This window comes from Nematocida minor (assembly GCF_024244105.1).
Source record: "Nematocida minor strain JUm1510 chromosome Unknown 7861, whole genome shotgun sequence".
NCBI classification, from domain to species: domain Eukaryota; kingdom Fungi; phylum Microsporidia; genus Nematocida; species Nematocida minor.
The window spans coordinates 55385-70225 of NW_026250392.1; the positions used below are offsets into that span (position 1 = coordinate 55385).

A 14841-nucleotide genomic window follows, 5' to 3' on the forward strand; every position below is an offset into this window, starting at 1 on the left:
TTCACTTGCCAGTTATAAGCCGCTCATCTGTTATCTATCCAATACTTCATAAAAACCATCAGATTACAAGAAATACCAGCCAATCTGTAACTGTACTGCTATTTATACACTTTTTATCTGTAATATTTTGATGTGCAAAATAATGTAAGTGAGAAAGTTCAAATGACCAGATTGTTCATAGATAAAAAACAGCAATCTACTACAGAAACAAGCGATTATTGAGAGATAACACTAGAAGAATATCGAAAGAGTAGAGCTGCAGAGATAGAAATGTTCTACTAAGAGATGATGAGCTAGTAAAACGTAAATACAAAAAATCGAAAGACACACAGCATATATAAGAAGACAATTGATGGGAATAGTTTTAATATTTTGATTATATTCTTTTATTGCGTTGCTACCTCTTACTGGTCAATAGTTCCCTTTGAAACGACAAATGTTCCGTCTAGGAAGACTCTCAAGTCTTTGTTCTTTGGAATGCACTTCTGAGAAATGTTTGCTGCGGACTGCGAGACTGACTGGATGTTGGGCCCTTCAACGTGGAAGTAGTCCTTTTCCGAGCTGAGTCTGGCAACTGCGCTGCCTCTCATCTTTATTACTCTATCGCACTTGCTTCCCAAAAAGTTCTTTATGATCACTTTCTTTCCTGCCTCCTCTACCAGAATGGTGATAGGGAAGTGCTTGTAGATGGCCTTCATCTTGTAAGAGAATCCCTGTGTACATCCAATGATCAAGTTGTTGATCAAGCTGGCACAAGTTCTCACAATGGGAGTCTCCTTTCTTCTGGCTGACCACAGTCTTACGTATAGCACTGATTCCTCAATATCAATGGTCAGCAGCATGTGAGAAATGTCTAGCGACTCAGTTCCCTTGGCTCCGGTGACTGTTATGATTTTGTTCTTCTCTGTAACTACGCATCCTTCTGGAATATTTACTTTTTCTTCTGTTAGAAGTATTCTCATGCAGGGACTAAAATAAAAAAAATATTATAATGCCATTGGAAGAACATCCGATGAAAATAGTAAACCAACGCATAACCAAAGAAAGCAAATAAAACACACCAGCCAGAGAAGAGAAAAGAAGAAACAGATAGACTGCAGAATAAGAACACTCTCTCAGCTACAAGATAAGAGTGTGCAAGAATAGCCCAAGAACAATCCAAGAAGTAGATGAATGATGTCTATGTATTTATATGAGAACTATAGCCCAGAGGCAAAGGTACAGCCCGGTAATAGTCCGAGGATAATCTGCTAATCTACCAAATTATACCGCATAAAGTGAATAAATGTGATTATACGCTGCCAATACACTGTGTAAAGAGTGTGTGTATTTTGTGTGCTGCTTAGTTCAGCTTAACTGCTTTCTTCTGGGCTGCCATGGGTATCTTTTCCAGATCATTTGGCAAATAGTTGACTTTTACCACCAATGAGCACGAAGGACAGTAAGCTATTTCTTCCCCATTGCACAGCTCTTCTAAACTTATTTCAAACCTGTCTCCGCAGGGGCACGGGTATGTAAATACTCCTGTTGCTGCGTCGTACTCCATTACGTCAATGTCTACTTCGTCGTAGTTTTCGCTGAGTGCGCTCGACATATTGGTTATTATCTGAAATATTTTTATTTTATAGTTTTATGGTGGATAAGTGGCTGGAGCAGCTTCTGGCGTGTGAGCCATTGGCAGAGACTGATGTTAAAGAGCTGTGCAGAATGGCAATAGAAATATTCCAGAGGGAGAGCACTCTTATTTCCTTGAAGGCCCCAATAACCATATGCGGTGATGTCCACGGGCAATTCTTTGATCTTCTTGAGCTGTTTAAAGTAGGCGGATTCCCTCCAGAGACTCCCTATTTGTTCATGGGTGACTACGTCGACAGAGGATACCACTCCGTGGAAACTCTCAGTCTTCTTCTGTGCCTGAAGATCAAGCACCCAGAGTCTGTGGGAATGCTCAGAGGAAACCACGAAAGCAGACAGATCACACAGGTGTACGGCTTCTACGACGAGTGTTTTAGGAAGTACGGCTCGTCAAACGTTTGGAAATACTTCACAGATCTTTTTGATTATCTGCCGCTCGCTGCGATTGTCAACGATGACGTATTTTGTCTACACGGAGGACTAAGTCCTGCGGTGGAGAGTTTGGATGACATCAGAAAACTAGATAGAGTGCAGGAGGTGCCACATGAGGGAGGCATGTGCGATCTGCTGTGGAGCGACCCCGAAGAAAGAAAGGGCTGGGGAGCATCGCCCAGAGGAGCAGGCTACACCTTTGGAGAGGACATCACCGAGCAGTTCACCAAAAAGAACGGACTAAAAATGATTTGCAGAGCACATCAGCTGGTGATGAACGGCCACAACTGGAACCACCACAAGGGCGTGGTTACCGTCTTTTCTGCTCCGAACTACTGCTACAGATGCGGCAACTTAGCATCACTGATGGAAATGGATGAGCACGGGGCGTACCAGTTTACGCAGTTTGAGTCATCGCCCGAGCAAATACAGGATAAGAGCGCTCTGCAAGTGCCAAATTACTTTATATAATAACTTTTGTACCCTGCGGGCATCTGTCATACGATAAGCCCTATTTATAGTATACAGCTACATAGATGCATAGGAATAATACGAGTTAATGGAAGATCTGTAAGAGTTGCAGATTGACCCAGCTTTATTGCAAATAAATACCCAACTAGTTTGACACATTTTATCCATTGCCAACTGTGCGCTATCTCCTGGATCTGGGCTTCTTGAGCTATTTTACGTTGTAAATGCCGTTATTTTTAGGATATACTGGCAGTTTTCAATCATACATTTTTATTAGAGATCATCAGACCGTGCAGTAGTGTGCAAATACAGCTATTCCTGCTCTTTTTTGAGTTTTACATGCTGATTGGCGGTAAATGAGGTTTATACAGTGAAGATCTGCGCAAAATAAGCCCATCAGTCAATAAAAATAAATAAAGAACAGCTCTGCAGTGCAGCATTGCCCTAATGAGTGAACCTACTTAAAAGCCCACGCGATAATCTATTCAATTTAAACCCGCAGGCAATAATAACTATTTATTTTTATCTAGCTAAACATTTGCTTTTGTTCCTGCAACGTGCTGTTTCAGCCCATTTGCAGCACCCGCAATGCAGTGGAGTGACTTGTTGAATCCTTCTTCCATCTGGCACTTGAGCTCACTGAGTTTCTCTGCTCCGCTGATGAGCATGGCTTTGATGTACGCTATTACCGAGAAGAAGAACTTCCCAGCGGCTGTCTGATTGAGAGCCAAATACATCTGAGATAGTTTGCTCTGTCCCTTCATAACGAATGCAAGAGCCTCCTTCTCCATGCCGAGCTTCTTGATGATCAGATAGACAGCCAGAGAGAGAAGTATCTTGGCGGAAATTGCAAAAATAACCATGGAGATGGTATTTCTGTGTCTCTTAACCACCGAGTCTTCTGGGAGGTATCTTGCCCCGTTTCCGAACAGAATGCTCAGTCCTGTAACAATCAGAGCCAGCTGTATCAGCTGTGTGCTCATGACAGAGTACTCTGGCTGGATAGTCTGTGTGAGCATCATGCCGAGCACCATTGCCACGAGAATCTGTCCAATTCTTAAACCCACTCTTATTTTTTCTGTCTTGTTCATTATGTCAACTGTGGGTCTCATGTTAAGGATCATGATCGAAGCACAGTATGACAAAACAGCAATGGATGCGTGTATGATGTTGTAGATGTTCTGGGGGGTGCGTATGAACAGAGATTGCGAGATGAGGTTTGGTTTTTCTACGCTGAAGGGATGGATGTATGCCAGAGCTGCTAGCAGGCCAATGCACACGAGGGATATGAACGATGCTGCTCTTGCAGTGTTCTTTCTTCTCTGTCCTGGGAACTGCTCGTTGTGTTTTGTTCTTGCTGCGTACTCAATGGCGAAGAGGTAGACAATGCTGCACAGAGCAGAAATTGCTGCCATGTTCATTATGATTGTGTTGGTGAATGTTGCGTTGTTTCCCACCACAATGATGGATTTTATCTGGTACACAGCCAGAATAGCGTATATGCTCAGCATAATTCCCTTTTGTCTGTGGTGTCTCTTGTCGAGCAGATCGATCAGTGCTATGATGGGCATGAAGAGCGAAAAGACTGAGATGCCGTAGACTCTTAGAGCGCTGAATGGCTTGTCCCAGGAGTTCATTATCACAGATGCAACCTTGTACAGTATCGATGACAAAGTAAGCAGCTTTGCGCTGTCTTTTGCCTTCTCAATGTTGTTTGAGATGTTGTACAGGAACTTGTTGGCTTCTTCAGTTTCCAGCATTACTGCTCTGGCCTCCTTGTTCAGGCGGATACACTCGTCTCTGGTTATTAGTCTCGTGACTGTTGTTCCATCAATCAGAGTGTCAACCCAGAAATAGTACAGCTCTTCTTCAGGCTGTGGTGCTACAACGGCGATCTCCTTTTTCTCTTCTGCTACTACGATCTCTGGCTCTACTACAGGCACCTCGTCAATCTCAACGACATCTGCAACTTTTGCAGGTGCTGCAACGTTCTCGAAGGCGCCCTCTTCTACTACTGCTTTGCTGTGCAGTACCAGAGACGTGCAGGCCACTTTTTCCTCTGTCTCTGTGTTCACTACCTCTAGTACCTGATTTTCTACTACAGAGTTGTTGTTGATATCTGTTTTTTCTGCGCTTATGACGACAGCGTGCGAGCTCTGCTCTACTTCTGCCTCGTATTCAGAGCCCTGGACAAACTCCTGCTCCACCACTCTTTCCTGCTCTATCTCGTTCTCTGTTTCTACGAGCTCCACAAGCTCTATTTTTTTTTCCTCTTCCACGGGTTCAGATTTTTTAAAGAGATTTAGTAGTCTTGCTCTTAGCGACTTGACATTGGGCCCGTACTTCAGATCTTCTTTTCCGGGCGCTTCGAGCGCTAGTCTTTCCTCAACCACCGGAGCTTCAACAGTTTTGTTCTCTTCTCCTTTATAAATAAACAGAGTGTTTGCGGGCATCACCATCCAGTTGCTGTTCTGCAGCAGATTCAGCTTATTTGGGTTGAATGGCACAGATCTTCCATGAGCCAGCTGCACTAGTCCAATAGCTCCTACGCTAATGATCACTTTCTTGATCAACTTATTCATGAGAATAAAAAAAATTAAAATTAAAATAAAGCAAATTTTCTAGAAGAAAATTGAGCTGATTAGTGATCTTTTGATAAGATAAACCCGCAGAAAACACACAGAAATCTTTGTTTCAGGCATCTTTGTGCCTAGTCTGTGCATAGCAGCCTGCAGATACTTCTGTTGAAGGTAGAACACTGCTCTTTTCTTTATAGCACTCTCAATGCAATCGATGTTTATCTTTTTGTTTTCAGCTAGTATAAAAATATTAGTGTGCTAAAAATAGTAGCAAGTAATATAAGATTCACAGAACAGCTTATTTTTGGATCTGTCTGTAGAGACCAGAAATGACTTGTGCTTCTATCTACTGCCCACTCGCATAAAAGATTTGTGCACTATTTAGAGATAAGTAGCTACAAACACAGAAACAGTCTATCTATTTATTCTATTTACCACTCTCTGAAGAGACATGGGCACTGGACTTAAACACAAGAACACGCACGTTTGCTATGCTTATTTCCAGGAAGTTGTTCTTGGCCACAGAGCACGACCCTGAAAAGTTGTCCCCGATTATTACGTTCCACCCATCGCCGAACTTCTTATCCAGCTTTTTTTTCAGCTTTGTGGCTATGTCTGCATACTTCTCTGGGTTCTTGATATCTTCTGCGTTCAGGCACATGTCTGCAACCTCTGCCTGTATGTTCTCCGGGATCTCTTTCTTGTTTACTGTTATTTTTTTCTCGGCAAAAAGATCTTCTTCTTTTTTCTCAGGCATGTTTTTCTTTTCTTCTTTGCTCTTCTCTTTGCTCTTTTCCTCGCTTTTCATTCTTTTGTTTCAATTAGTTTCACGGCCTTCTGTATAAGTGCACTTCGCTTCGGCGTGTCTATATGACTCGAAACACACTTTAAAATTCGTTTGAAAATAGACTAGTTACAATCTTGCACCGGCCATAGAGCTGCGTTGGGTGAAACACGGCTGGAAAATAGATGAAAAGAAGCACGGATCTCCAAAGCATGAAGAAAAAAGAATCAGTTCCTATTGAAAAGCTGAGCATTCCCAGTCTCATGCTTAGATATCTTAGACAATGGGCGCTGCTGTGGTACTACAGGTACTCTGTGGAAATAGGCATATCGGTGCTGGACGGGTGGGAGGCTTTCATTGTCAATTCAGTCTTTCTGCTCCTGCTCGTTAGCATTATAAAACAGGTGCTTAAAGGGCTAAACATGTTCACATCGCACATATACACGAGTTTGAAGTGAGCGATAGAATATTCATAGCACTTGGTAGAGCTATGCGCATAGCCTTTTCTATCTGCTTCAGATAAATGGTTGATATAACTGCAATAAACAATCTTAGCTTATCATTGATTTGTGCAATATAGCCCGAGAATATTTCTTTTGTTGTTGCACAGCTAGTATTTAGTGCAATCAGACTTTGTAGCTTTTTCTGATAGTAACCAAAGTCTTTAAGAAAATTCGATACGTATAACTGACAACCTGTTTTTATCATCACTAGATTGAGACAGTGTACTTATGTATATAATTAGCATAGTAGACAGATATGTGCTAAACCTGCTCTAAAAAGAATACTTTCTGCGGTGCTGAATATTTGGCTATTTTTTCACAAGTGCATAACAGAAGACATTTTGCAAATTTTGCAATGAAAACAGCACGGTTAAAACAAATTAGAAAATTGGTAAAAAGCCTGGAGAAAGTCGGGTACAGGGCGCCCTTCAACATCCTAGCGGACCATAACTTTCTGTCCACGTATAACAACTCGCAAATGAGCCTGGATGTGCTTGAGAAGCTGCTGAATGGAAAGATTCGAATATGCACAACCCTCTGCGAGTACAAAAGATACACAGAGCTTGTTAAGGACAAAAAGCTCATTGGATACGTTGCTCTTAAGAAGTGCACACACAAAGACGAGTTTAGAACACGCGAGTGTCTTACCGAAATGGTCGGAGAAAACAATCCCCACCACTACTTCCTGGGAATATCGCCAAAGCACAAACAAATCAAGGAAGAGCTGAAGATACCAATCATATTCATGCGCTCGGGCGTGCTGTGTCTCGAGATAGGAGACATCTCTGCAAAGGAAATAGAAAAAAAAACAGAGTCTACTGGGCTGTCGGACAAAGAAAGAAAAAGACTCGATGAATTATTTAATGAGTAGAAGCAAAATATTTTTTATGCGCGCAAGCGACTTCTTCAAAGAGCCAAAAATAAAGATGTCAAAAGACGGGGCAGAAGAGTATGAAATGCCGTCATCGCAGAGCCAGGAAGAATGGGCGTGTCTGGCCAAACAGTTTCTTAGCAACGTGTCGTATGCAGAACAGAACATCCAAACAGAAGCGCATCTGGAAATAGCAAGAAAAGAGCTACAGGAGAAGGGCATCATAAAACAGGAGAAAATAGAACAAAAAACATACTCTGGAGCAACATGCACACTAAAGCCTGCCATCCTTAGAGAAATATCAAAAAGACTGGGCGATGTTGCCAATACAATGAAAGAGCTAGAGAAAGAGGAAGACAAAAAGAGGTATATTATCTCTTTCTTTGAAAATAAGGAATTTGTTAAAAGAAAAGACAGAGACCTTGTCGTGCACATTTCCGATAAGCTATTTCTGTCTCTAGCAGCAATTCAGAAGGGAACAGAGGAGTCGTACATAGAAGGCATTCTTTTCATTGGCGGAGTGGAGCACAGGGGATACATAATAGAAAAAAAAATAGAACAGTTTGAGATTCTATCAAACGAGAGCAAAACACTGAACATACACTGCTCTTCTGCAGACACAGAAGTACTAGGCAAGCTGGCGAATGCAATACACGAGTATAGAGATAGAGTAAACAGCACTGAAATAATAAAAGAATACGCCACACAGGCAGAACGCGCCAAAGTGCAGAGAGTTTTCCAAAAGCCACCTGTCCAGTCTAAGCACATCGTGTTCCTTTTGTGTGCTCTAAAACAAGGGCTTTCTTTTGAAACTGCAGTTGCACTGATAAAAACCCGCGCATAGAAACATTTGTTAATGACATTTGCACTGCAACAGCTGCTAAAATAAACTAAAATGAACTTATTAGGAAATGTGTATCTTTGGTAAAAATTAATCGAACACTCTGCAGTTAAATAAAGTCTAAGAAAATAGGAACATATACTGTCTCTTTTTGCACAGTTTACAGTTTAAATTTAATATTTATTTAAAAATAGTAAATATTGGTGGCTGTATGAGTCTTTGTTTCTTCAGTGTAAAAATAAAGTATGATAAAACTATAGATATAGACTATATTAAAATACATATCTCATTGTTTTTATTCTATAGCGCTATATGTAGATGCAATATCACTGCTTATAGAAGACGCAGCAGTACGATTGTCTGTATCGACACCTAAAGCATTATCTAGATCTTCCAAGATGGCATTTGCGCTATCTAATGTATGGTTATACTCGGATATTTTCTCATGTATGGTGTTCAAAGAATTATAGCTAAGATATCTGGATTGAGAGTCGTTCTTGTTTTGTTCAGGATTGGCGTTCGTTGCGCTTAAGTCCTCATACGATCTGCTAAGTCTGCTATCAGCGTATACTTCATTTCTGCTGTCACTACCAGAATTGGTTTGTGCAACTTGAGAAGGACCATCAGGATATTCTATATAGTCTGCAAGTCTTTGGGGTGCATGATCATCACTGGTAGAAGCCCTAAACTTTGTTGAAAAGTAATATTCACTTTCTCCCCTATCATCAAGAGGGCCGGCTTCTATAATTTCATAAGATTTATCAGGGTGTACTATGGCATCTACAAAACCACGAGATTTATGTTCACTAGAAGGAGGGTCAAATTCCCTTTGTATCCTCGAAAAGGTTGATTCTTTTGGAAAGAGAATAGAATTCCGTTGTACTTTTGAAGGATTGCTCTCTTTATCAGCCAAGCCTTTGTCTCGGCTTATAAACCTCTCAAATAGCTCTACTTTCTCTGACACATTGCCAACGCGCAGCCCGCTTTTATATTCATCAATACCAAACTTACTGCTTGGATATCTTCTTTTTATGCTAAATTTAACGGGCTCCTGTGAACAGTTTACTGCTACTTTATTGGGGCTAATCTCAGATAATCCTATCATAAGAGCCCAAAACATTATAAACACCTGAACCTTGTATATCTTCTTTCTTGTTACTGCCATATTCATGTGAAAAATAAAAATTATTTTACTTATACTTTTCTCTAGCAACTAATTGATGAAATATTGCATCAAATCTTTATCAAGAATGTCTTTGTGATTATGTATCTAAGTATTACTTGGACACTGCGATAAATTACTTTCCAACCGCAACGACAGAATGGATCTCTCAATAGTTCTTGATCAGTAGAAAGCCAGAGGCCTTATTAATTGCCATCTGAACAGCGTAAAATCACTGGAGTGTAGATAATAGCCCGAGAATATCTTTTCTCGTAGCTTTTACAGCTCTGCAGCCGATATGTTTTATTTATTTAAAATTATTTACATTTAGCACAAAATATTATTATTCTCTACATACTCTACACTTTATAAATGGTTTTTTATTCACTCCAAACTTCGCTCTTTGTACTCTTTAAACAGCCACCTCTTGCTCAAGACGCCTAGCCCACAGCAAACCACAGACAGCAACACAAAGTTAAATTGCACAGCGGAGTATAGGTGAGACAGAGCAATGTAGCACAGCAGATTGGATAGCTGCATCATAAGTCCATATATAGCTATTACACTTGGTGAGTCGTGTCTGATGTAAAAAGGAAGAGTGCCTAGAAGAGGAGCAAGGGTGCAGTTTATACAGATAAGAATTAGCGATGAGACTGCAACTGATAAGGTGCTCGTTATGCCTTCAGAGAGTATGCTCTGGTTCACAAGATAAAAAAAGATCTCAAGAATGGTGGTTACACCAAATCCATACACAGCCAGCTTTCCTTGTTTCATTTTCGTAAACACAGTGAGCATAAGAACTCCTCCCATGAGCGGTGAAGAGAGAAAGACTGCAGAAGCTATTCCTGCTGTTGAATGAAGAATAACATCCTTGTGGTATAAAAACAAGTTGGCTCCTGTCATGAAAAACAAAACAGGATAAAATACCAGAATAACAGGATACCACTTAAAAAATCTTCCTACATTTTTCTTCAGACTACTCAAGATACGATGCGATAATCTAGGTTTAACCTCCTCTTCTCCATTGAATAGATCTGATGTACTTTCTCTACAAACAACTTCTACTTTCTTCTCATCTTCCACTGAGAGCATATTCTGCAGCTCGTAATTGTGCTCTTGTTCACTGCTTTTTATGGCAAGTAAATAGTTTAGCAATAATACTATCACAAGCGACAGCCCAAACATAGACAAAGTGAATGCGTTAAATGCTAGCCAGCTGCCGTTAAAATAGATCCAGTTGAAAAGTATAGGAACGGTGAAGGCTAGAGACCCAGAGATCGTCTGAACTGCTCCAAACTGCGCGATCCTGGTGTTTTTACTTTTTCCTTTTCCGAATATTTTGCTGGAGTTAATGCTTATGTAGTAGCTGAAAAAGGAAATGTTCATTCCGAGTAACCCACGCAAATAAATCAGAAAAGAAAGCGCACTTTCTATCTCGCTCCTATTCACCCTACTATCCATTATAGTGCTGCTGTAAAAGAAAATAGCCGCACTTGCAGCTGCAATGGATGCGGCAAATGCAGTGTTAACACACTTTGGATGTTTCTTAAAAACTTTTGAGAACACCAGGCACAAAAAGTACCCTAGCAGTCCCCCCATGAAAATCAGCGATGTTCCTATGCCGTTCAGCCTGAACAGGATATCTGTTAGCTCTCGGCTGCTACTACTGGAAGTGAGCCACAGAGTTTTTTCATAGTCATCTATCATTTTGTAGGAGAACTCGCTTGTCTTGTCCAAGTATTTATCCCAGCAGAATAGAGAGGCTGTGGAGTTGTAGTTATCTGATCTAGGGCCCATACACTCTGAGTACTCCAGTGAATTCTTTAGGTATGCTGCTACTCTTAGTTTCTCATTGAACACTTCGATGAGCTGGACAGGGCTGCTTATGAGGAGATTGAGAGCTCCGAACAGTCCTATGAAGATGTAATGCTTAGACCTGCTAAACATTGATCTTTTCTTTTCAGTGTTTCTTTCTTGGTTGTCGCTATCTGTGACTATATCTATTGCATCGGTGGAGCTATTCATCTTGCAACTTTTGTATCTTTAAATTTAAACTCTTTAAATAGTTTGCTTTTAATTTAGATTGCCTAGCTGACACTTTTAAGAAGCTTTAATTAGTCTTTAAAGCACTTAATTAGCTGTTTATGACGTGTCCAATGGCAGGATAGTGCACTTGAGATTTAATCAGTGTTCAATTAATGATAGAACATTAGCAAAAGTATCTTTATTAATCGCACATCCATTGCTCCTGCATATTTTGTTTGTGCTTGACTTAACTATTTTTTAAATCATTAGTATCTCCAAAGCTTTACCGTACTCTGGGCTATATTCATTATTCTCTTCGAAACTGTATCTATCTATACATCACCACTCTTCTGCACTAATCAGATACCTATTCTACATCAACTCTCTCTACATTCACAGTCACGCATCCTTCGGGCTGTATGTGTGAAATGACCTTTAGAAGGCCTCCAAAATTGTATCCGTAGACAAAAGAGGCAGCTGATTGAAAGTGTACAATAAAAAGTGTGTTAGCTGTTTTTCTGCACACTCCCACTCCGCCGATGTATGGAAAAGATTTCTCTTCCTTCATGAACTCTTCTATTTCTGCTCTGACTTCTTCAAAGTGCATGCTTTCTATTTTCCTGTGTATTCTCTGCGCCAAATGGCTCCGCATGAGTGACTCGCCTGTTCCCGAGATAAGCACACAGGCATCTCGAGACACGAAAGTATTTGCGCCGTAGACAGAACAGGGGCCAATTCTTCCCGGATATTTTTTCTTTGGTCCTCCGCTGCTTGATACAGCTGTAATGGTGCTGCTTTTAATTTCAGCTATTCCCACTGTATCTCCTGCCTCGTGCTCCGTAATTTTATTTTCATCTTCTCTAATTCTCTCGCTGCACAGTCCTTGCGAATATACCACGCTAATTGGCTTAACTAGGCCTGGGTCTCTTTCCACCTGCACATACTTACTAAGCGCTTTGTATGGTGAAATATTCTCGGGGATCATACAGACTGACGCAAAGGCCCCAGCACTGTCCATCAAACAGCACTCATTTTCAACAGAGTTTGCAACTGTTCTATTGCTTCCTACGCCGCAGTTAAAAAGAGGCGATCTCTCCAAAGACAAAGCGTGCTCATCCAGCGAAGAGCTTTCTGCAAGGATCTTTCTTAGTGCATATTTCATCCTTTTTATTTGGGCAGCAGAGCATGACCCTGCCCCGCCGTGCACCAGAAACCCCAAAAGAGAATTTTTCATTTTAGTTTGTCCTCCGGGGGGATAAAAAGAGGGCGAACCCGGGAATCGAACCCGGCACCTCCCGCACCCTAAGCGAGAATCATAACCACTAGACCAGTCCACCTCATACTCTATCAGAAATAATGCAATTCTATGCTTGTCTAGGCATGGTAATAATGCACTCTACCTGGCCATAAACTACCAGCTACAACGGGATATACTAATAGCATCCCTGGAGTATTTATACTGTGTTGGTAGTGTGGATGAGAATTGGCTCTGTAGATAGATCTGTGTCTTATTTTCTCGTAGATGGTTGAACTATTTTATTTTTTAATTAGCATGATTTAATATACTGTGCATAATTGCAATTGGAAAGAGAAATAGTAATCCTAAGAATTATTCTTTTTATTTAGCCTAATTCTGCTATATACTGTGCGTCTAATATGGCTACATGTGCTCCATCTTCTTAGACAATCTATTGATTGCTGTTTGTATAGTTTGGAGGACGTTCTCGTTTCCTCTTGATATCAGAGAGCGCATTTTCTCTTCCAAGACACTCAGCTGGTCTTCTGCCTGCGCTATCTCTCTTTTAATGATGTCTGACAGGTATGCTTTCCTCTGGTCTTTTTCATCGGTCGTTACTTCCTTTACATAGTCTCTTATCTCTTCCAAATGCGCCAGCTTATCTTGTATTTTGTACTTTACTTCGTCTGTGCACACTCCAATCATGCCCAGATCCTGCGATATCCCTTTGTAGTCTATTTCTTCGACTAGAGGGACCGTTTGCTCTTCTGCCTTTCTTTTATGCTCCATGCTTGCCGTGTATATGTTCACTATTCTGTTTCTGAGCTCCTGCGAGACTTCCAGATATTTTGTGCGAGATGTTACTGCTTCATTCATCTTTGGAGAACTCGATAAAATATTTTTTTAATATGCTTCAAACACTGCTCATTATTGGAAGAAACTTCCGTCCTATTTCTCCTTTTATCTCCGTGTTTCTTGTGGAAGAGAAGCGCTTTACAACAAAGGACATAGCCGACCGAATCATTCCGTGGTGGCTCTACTCCATGCTTCTTTTTTCGCTGATTCTGTCGTGGATTGTTGCCAAAATAGGCCTTCTATCTACGATCATCAGCTCTGTTGTCTCGGAGATAGCAGCATATCTCTTTCTCCTGAAGATGAGGAAAAAGTCCGTTGTTTTTACCGTTTTGATTGAAATTCTGATGGCGTACCGAAACAGCACGCTTGTGGTGGACAAAAGATTCTACTCAGAAAATGACCAAACGATGAGCGTAAGATACAGCACAATAAGAAAGATAACGGGCATACTTTCTAGCTTCATCTCCCAGAACATGTACTATATCTCGGGCAGCAGTGTGCCCTCCGTGTACCTAACCATTATCTCGCAGGTGATGGTGCTTTTTTGCATACTGGGCATATGCCAGGACAAAAACCTTGCAGAAGAAGCAACAAACAGCTCCCAGAGCATTCGAATTACATACAACCTTGTGTCGAAGATACTTTCATACACAGGAGCATTCACGCTCAGCGTGTGCTTTCGCATATACATAGATTTAATACTGATCGAAAGAACAGGAAACATCAGCTACCACGACGGAGTAATCCGCAAGGTTCTAGACCGCATTTCAGGCCTCTTCTACTACATTTCGTATGGGCTTGTAAGAGCGCTTCAGGTGTTCAGCTCATCGATAAAAATCCAGCCAAAGAAAGACAGAAATAAGCCGGTGCACGGGTATTTAGAAGGATTTGCCAGAGTGCTGGCTGTGGCGCTTGCTCTTCCCCTCGTAATATATACTAGCAGGTCGCAGAGAAGCTCAGAAATACTTATGGGTGTGTCATGGATCCTGCAGATATCGGGAATATACGCCTTAAAAACAACAAAAAACATTGTTGGCGGGTATCTAGCATATCTTCTCTCGTTTTTGGGAACAAACATCACGCTGTACATATCGTACAACGGAATAAACAGAGAGGCAGATAGGAACATTTTGAGCATAATGTCGTATATTAGCGGAGTTTCAGCAGCAGCCCATGCAATAATTGACTTTATATCCAGAAGAAACAAGCTCATTCCGCAGGCGCGGTTCAATGTGTATGCATACCTAGGCAGCTCGATGTTTGCCTGTGCAGGAATCTTTTCTGTCATGTCCAGATTTGAGATATAGACTACCTAAATAGCAGCTAATTTACATAGTAGCACATGCACGGTATAACTGCAAAACATTAGGTGTAGGCCATGCTGCACTTTCAACTAAATTTAAAATGTAGAATAAAATTTAAACTTTATACTTACTCTGCAAATAA

General features: G+C 41.0%; 13 protein-coding genes across 13 annotated transcripts; 5 read left to right on the plus strand and 8 right to left on the minus strand.

Annotated features, from left to right (window-relative positions):
• Positions 1 to 404: 404 nt before the first annotated feature.
• On the minus strand, positions 405 to 962 carry NEMIN01_1240 (large subunit ribosomal protein L9e; the record flags this gene model as incomplete). Its single annotated transcript, XM_051477182.1, has 1 exon — positions 405 to 962. One exon carries the CDS (start codon positions 960 to 962, stop codon positions 405 to 407), a length of 558 nt encoding a protein of 185 aa, XP_051333142.1.
• Positions 963 to 1342: 380 nt separating this feature from the next.
• On the minus strand, positions 1343 to 1594 carry NEMIN01_1197 (diphthamide biosynthesis protein 3; the record flags this gene model as incomplete). The annotated part of the gene is made up of 1 exon (XM_051477139.1): positions 1343 to 1594. One exon carries the CDS (start codon positions 1592 to 1594, stop codon positions 1343 to 1345), a length of 252 nt encoding a protein of 83 aa, XP_051333099.1.
• Positions 1595 to 1632: 38 nt separating this feature from the next.
• On the plus strand, positions 1633 to 2538 carry NEMIN01_1241 (serine/threonine-protein phosphatase 2A catalytic subunit; the record flags this gene model as incomplete). The annotated part of the gene is made up of 1 exon (XM_051477183.1): positions 1633 to 2538. The coding sequence occupies one exon, from the start codon at positions 1633 to 1635 to the stop codon at positions 2536 to 2538; it is 906 nt and encodes a 301-aa protein (XP_051333143.1).
• A 530-nt stretch (positions 2539 to 3068) lies between these two features.
• Positions 3069 to 5120, minus strand: NEMIN01_1242 (uncharacterized protein; the record flags this gene model as incomplete). The annotated part of the gene is made up of 1 exon (XM_051477184.1): positions 3069 to 5120. One exon carries the CDS (start codon positions 5118 to 5120, stop codon positions 3069 to 3071), a length of 2052 nt encoding a protein of 683 aa, XP_051333144.1.
• A 424-nt stretch (positions 5121 to 5544) lies between these two features.
• Positions 5545 to 5925, minus strand: NEMIN01_1243 (dynein light chain LC8-type; the record flags this gene model as incomplete). The annotated part of the gene is made up of 1 exon (XM_051477185.1): positions 5545 to 5925. The coding sequence occupies one exon, from the start codon at positions 5923 to 5925 to the stop codon at positions 5545 to 5547; it is 381 nt and encodes a 126-aa protein (XP_051333145.1).
• Positions 5926 to 6086: 161 nt separating this feature from the next.
• Positions 6087 to 6359, plus strand: NEMIN01_1198 (uncharacterized protein; the record flags this gene model as incomplete). Its single annotated transcript, XM_051477140.1, has 1 exon — positions 6087 to 6359. One exon carries the CDS (start codon positions 6087 to 6089, stop codon positions 6357 to 6359), a length of 273 nt encoding a protein of 90 aa, XP_051333100.1.
• Positions 6360 to 6759: 400 nt separating this feature from the next.
• On the plus strand, positions 6760 to 7275 carry NEMIN01_1244 (U3 small nucleolar RNA-associated protein 23; the record flags this gene model as incomplete). Its single annotated transcript, XM_051477186.1, has 1 exon — positions 6760 to 7275. One exon carries the CDS (start codon positions 6760 to 6762, stop codon positions 7273 to 7275), a length of 516 nt encoding a protein of 171 aa, XP_051333146.1.
• Positions 7276 to 7291: 16 nt separating this feature from the next.
• On the plus strand, positions 7292 to 8119 carry NEMIN01_1245 (uncharacterized protein; the record flags this gene model as incomplete). Its single annotated transcript, XM_051477187.1, has 1 exon — positions 7292 to 8119. The coding sequence occupies one exon, from the start codon at positions 7292 to 7294 to the stop codon at positions 8117 to 8119; it is 828 nt and encodes a 275-aa protein (XP_051333147.1).
• A 292-nt stretch (positions 8120 to 8411) lies between these two features.
• Positions 8412 to 9287, minus strand: NEMIN01_1246 (uncharacterized protein; the record flags this gene model as incomplete). The annotated part of the gene is made up of 1 exon (XM_051477188.1): positions 8412 to 9287. The coding sequence occupies one exon, from the start codon at positions 9285 to 9287 to the stop codon at positions 8412 to 8414; it is 876 nt and encodes a 291-aa protein (XP_051333148.1).
• Positions 9288 to 9662: 375 nt separating this feature from the next.
• On the minus strand, positions 9663 to 11303 carry NEMIN01_1247 (uncharacterized protein; the record flags this gene model as incomplete). The annotated part of the gene is made up of 1 exon (XM_051477189.1): positions 9663 to 11303. One exon carries the CDS (start codon positions 11301 to 11303, stop codon positions 9663 to 9665), a length of 1641 nt encoding a protein of 546 aa, XP_051333149.1.
• A 367-nt stretch (positions 11304 to 11670) lies between these two features.
• On the minus strand, positions 11671 to 12537 carry NEMIN01_1248 (L-asparaginase / beta-aspartyl-peptidase; the record flags this gene model as incomplete). The annotated part of the gene is made up of 1 exon (XM_051477190.1): positions 11671 to 12537. One exon carries the CDS (start codon positions 12535 to 12537, stop codon positions 11671 to 11673), a length of 867 nt encoding a protein of 288 aa, XP_051333150.1.
• A 426-nt stretch (positions 12538 to 12963) lies between these two features.
• On the minus strand, positions 12964 to 13416 carry NEMIN01_1249 (uncharacterized protein; the record flags this gene model as incomplete). The annotated part of the gene is made up of 1 exon (XM_051477191.1): positions 12964 to 13416. The coding sequence occupies one exon, from the start codon at positions 13414 to 13416 to the stop codon at positions 12964 to 12966; it is 453 nt and encodes a 150-aa protein (XP_051333151.1).
• Positions 13417 to 13448: 32 nt separating this feature from the next.
• NEMIN01_1250 (uncharacterized protein) lies at positions 13449 to 14702 on the plus strand (the record flags this gene model as incomplete). The annotated part of the gene is made up of 1 exon (XM_051477192.1): positions 13449 to 14702. One exon carries the CDS (start codon positions 13449 to 13451, stop codon positions 14700 to 14702), a length of 1254 nt encoding a protein of 417 aa, XP_051333152.1.
• Between the last annotated feature and the right edge of the window lie 139 nt (positions 14703 to 14841).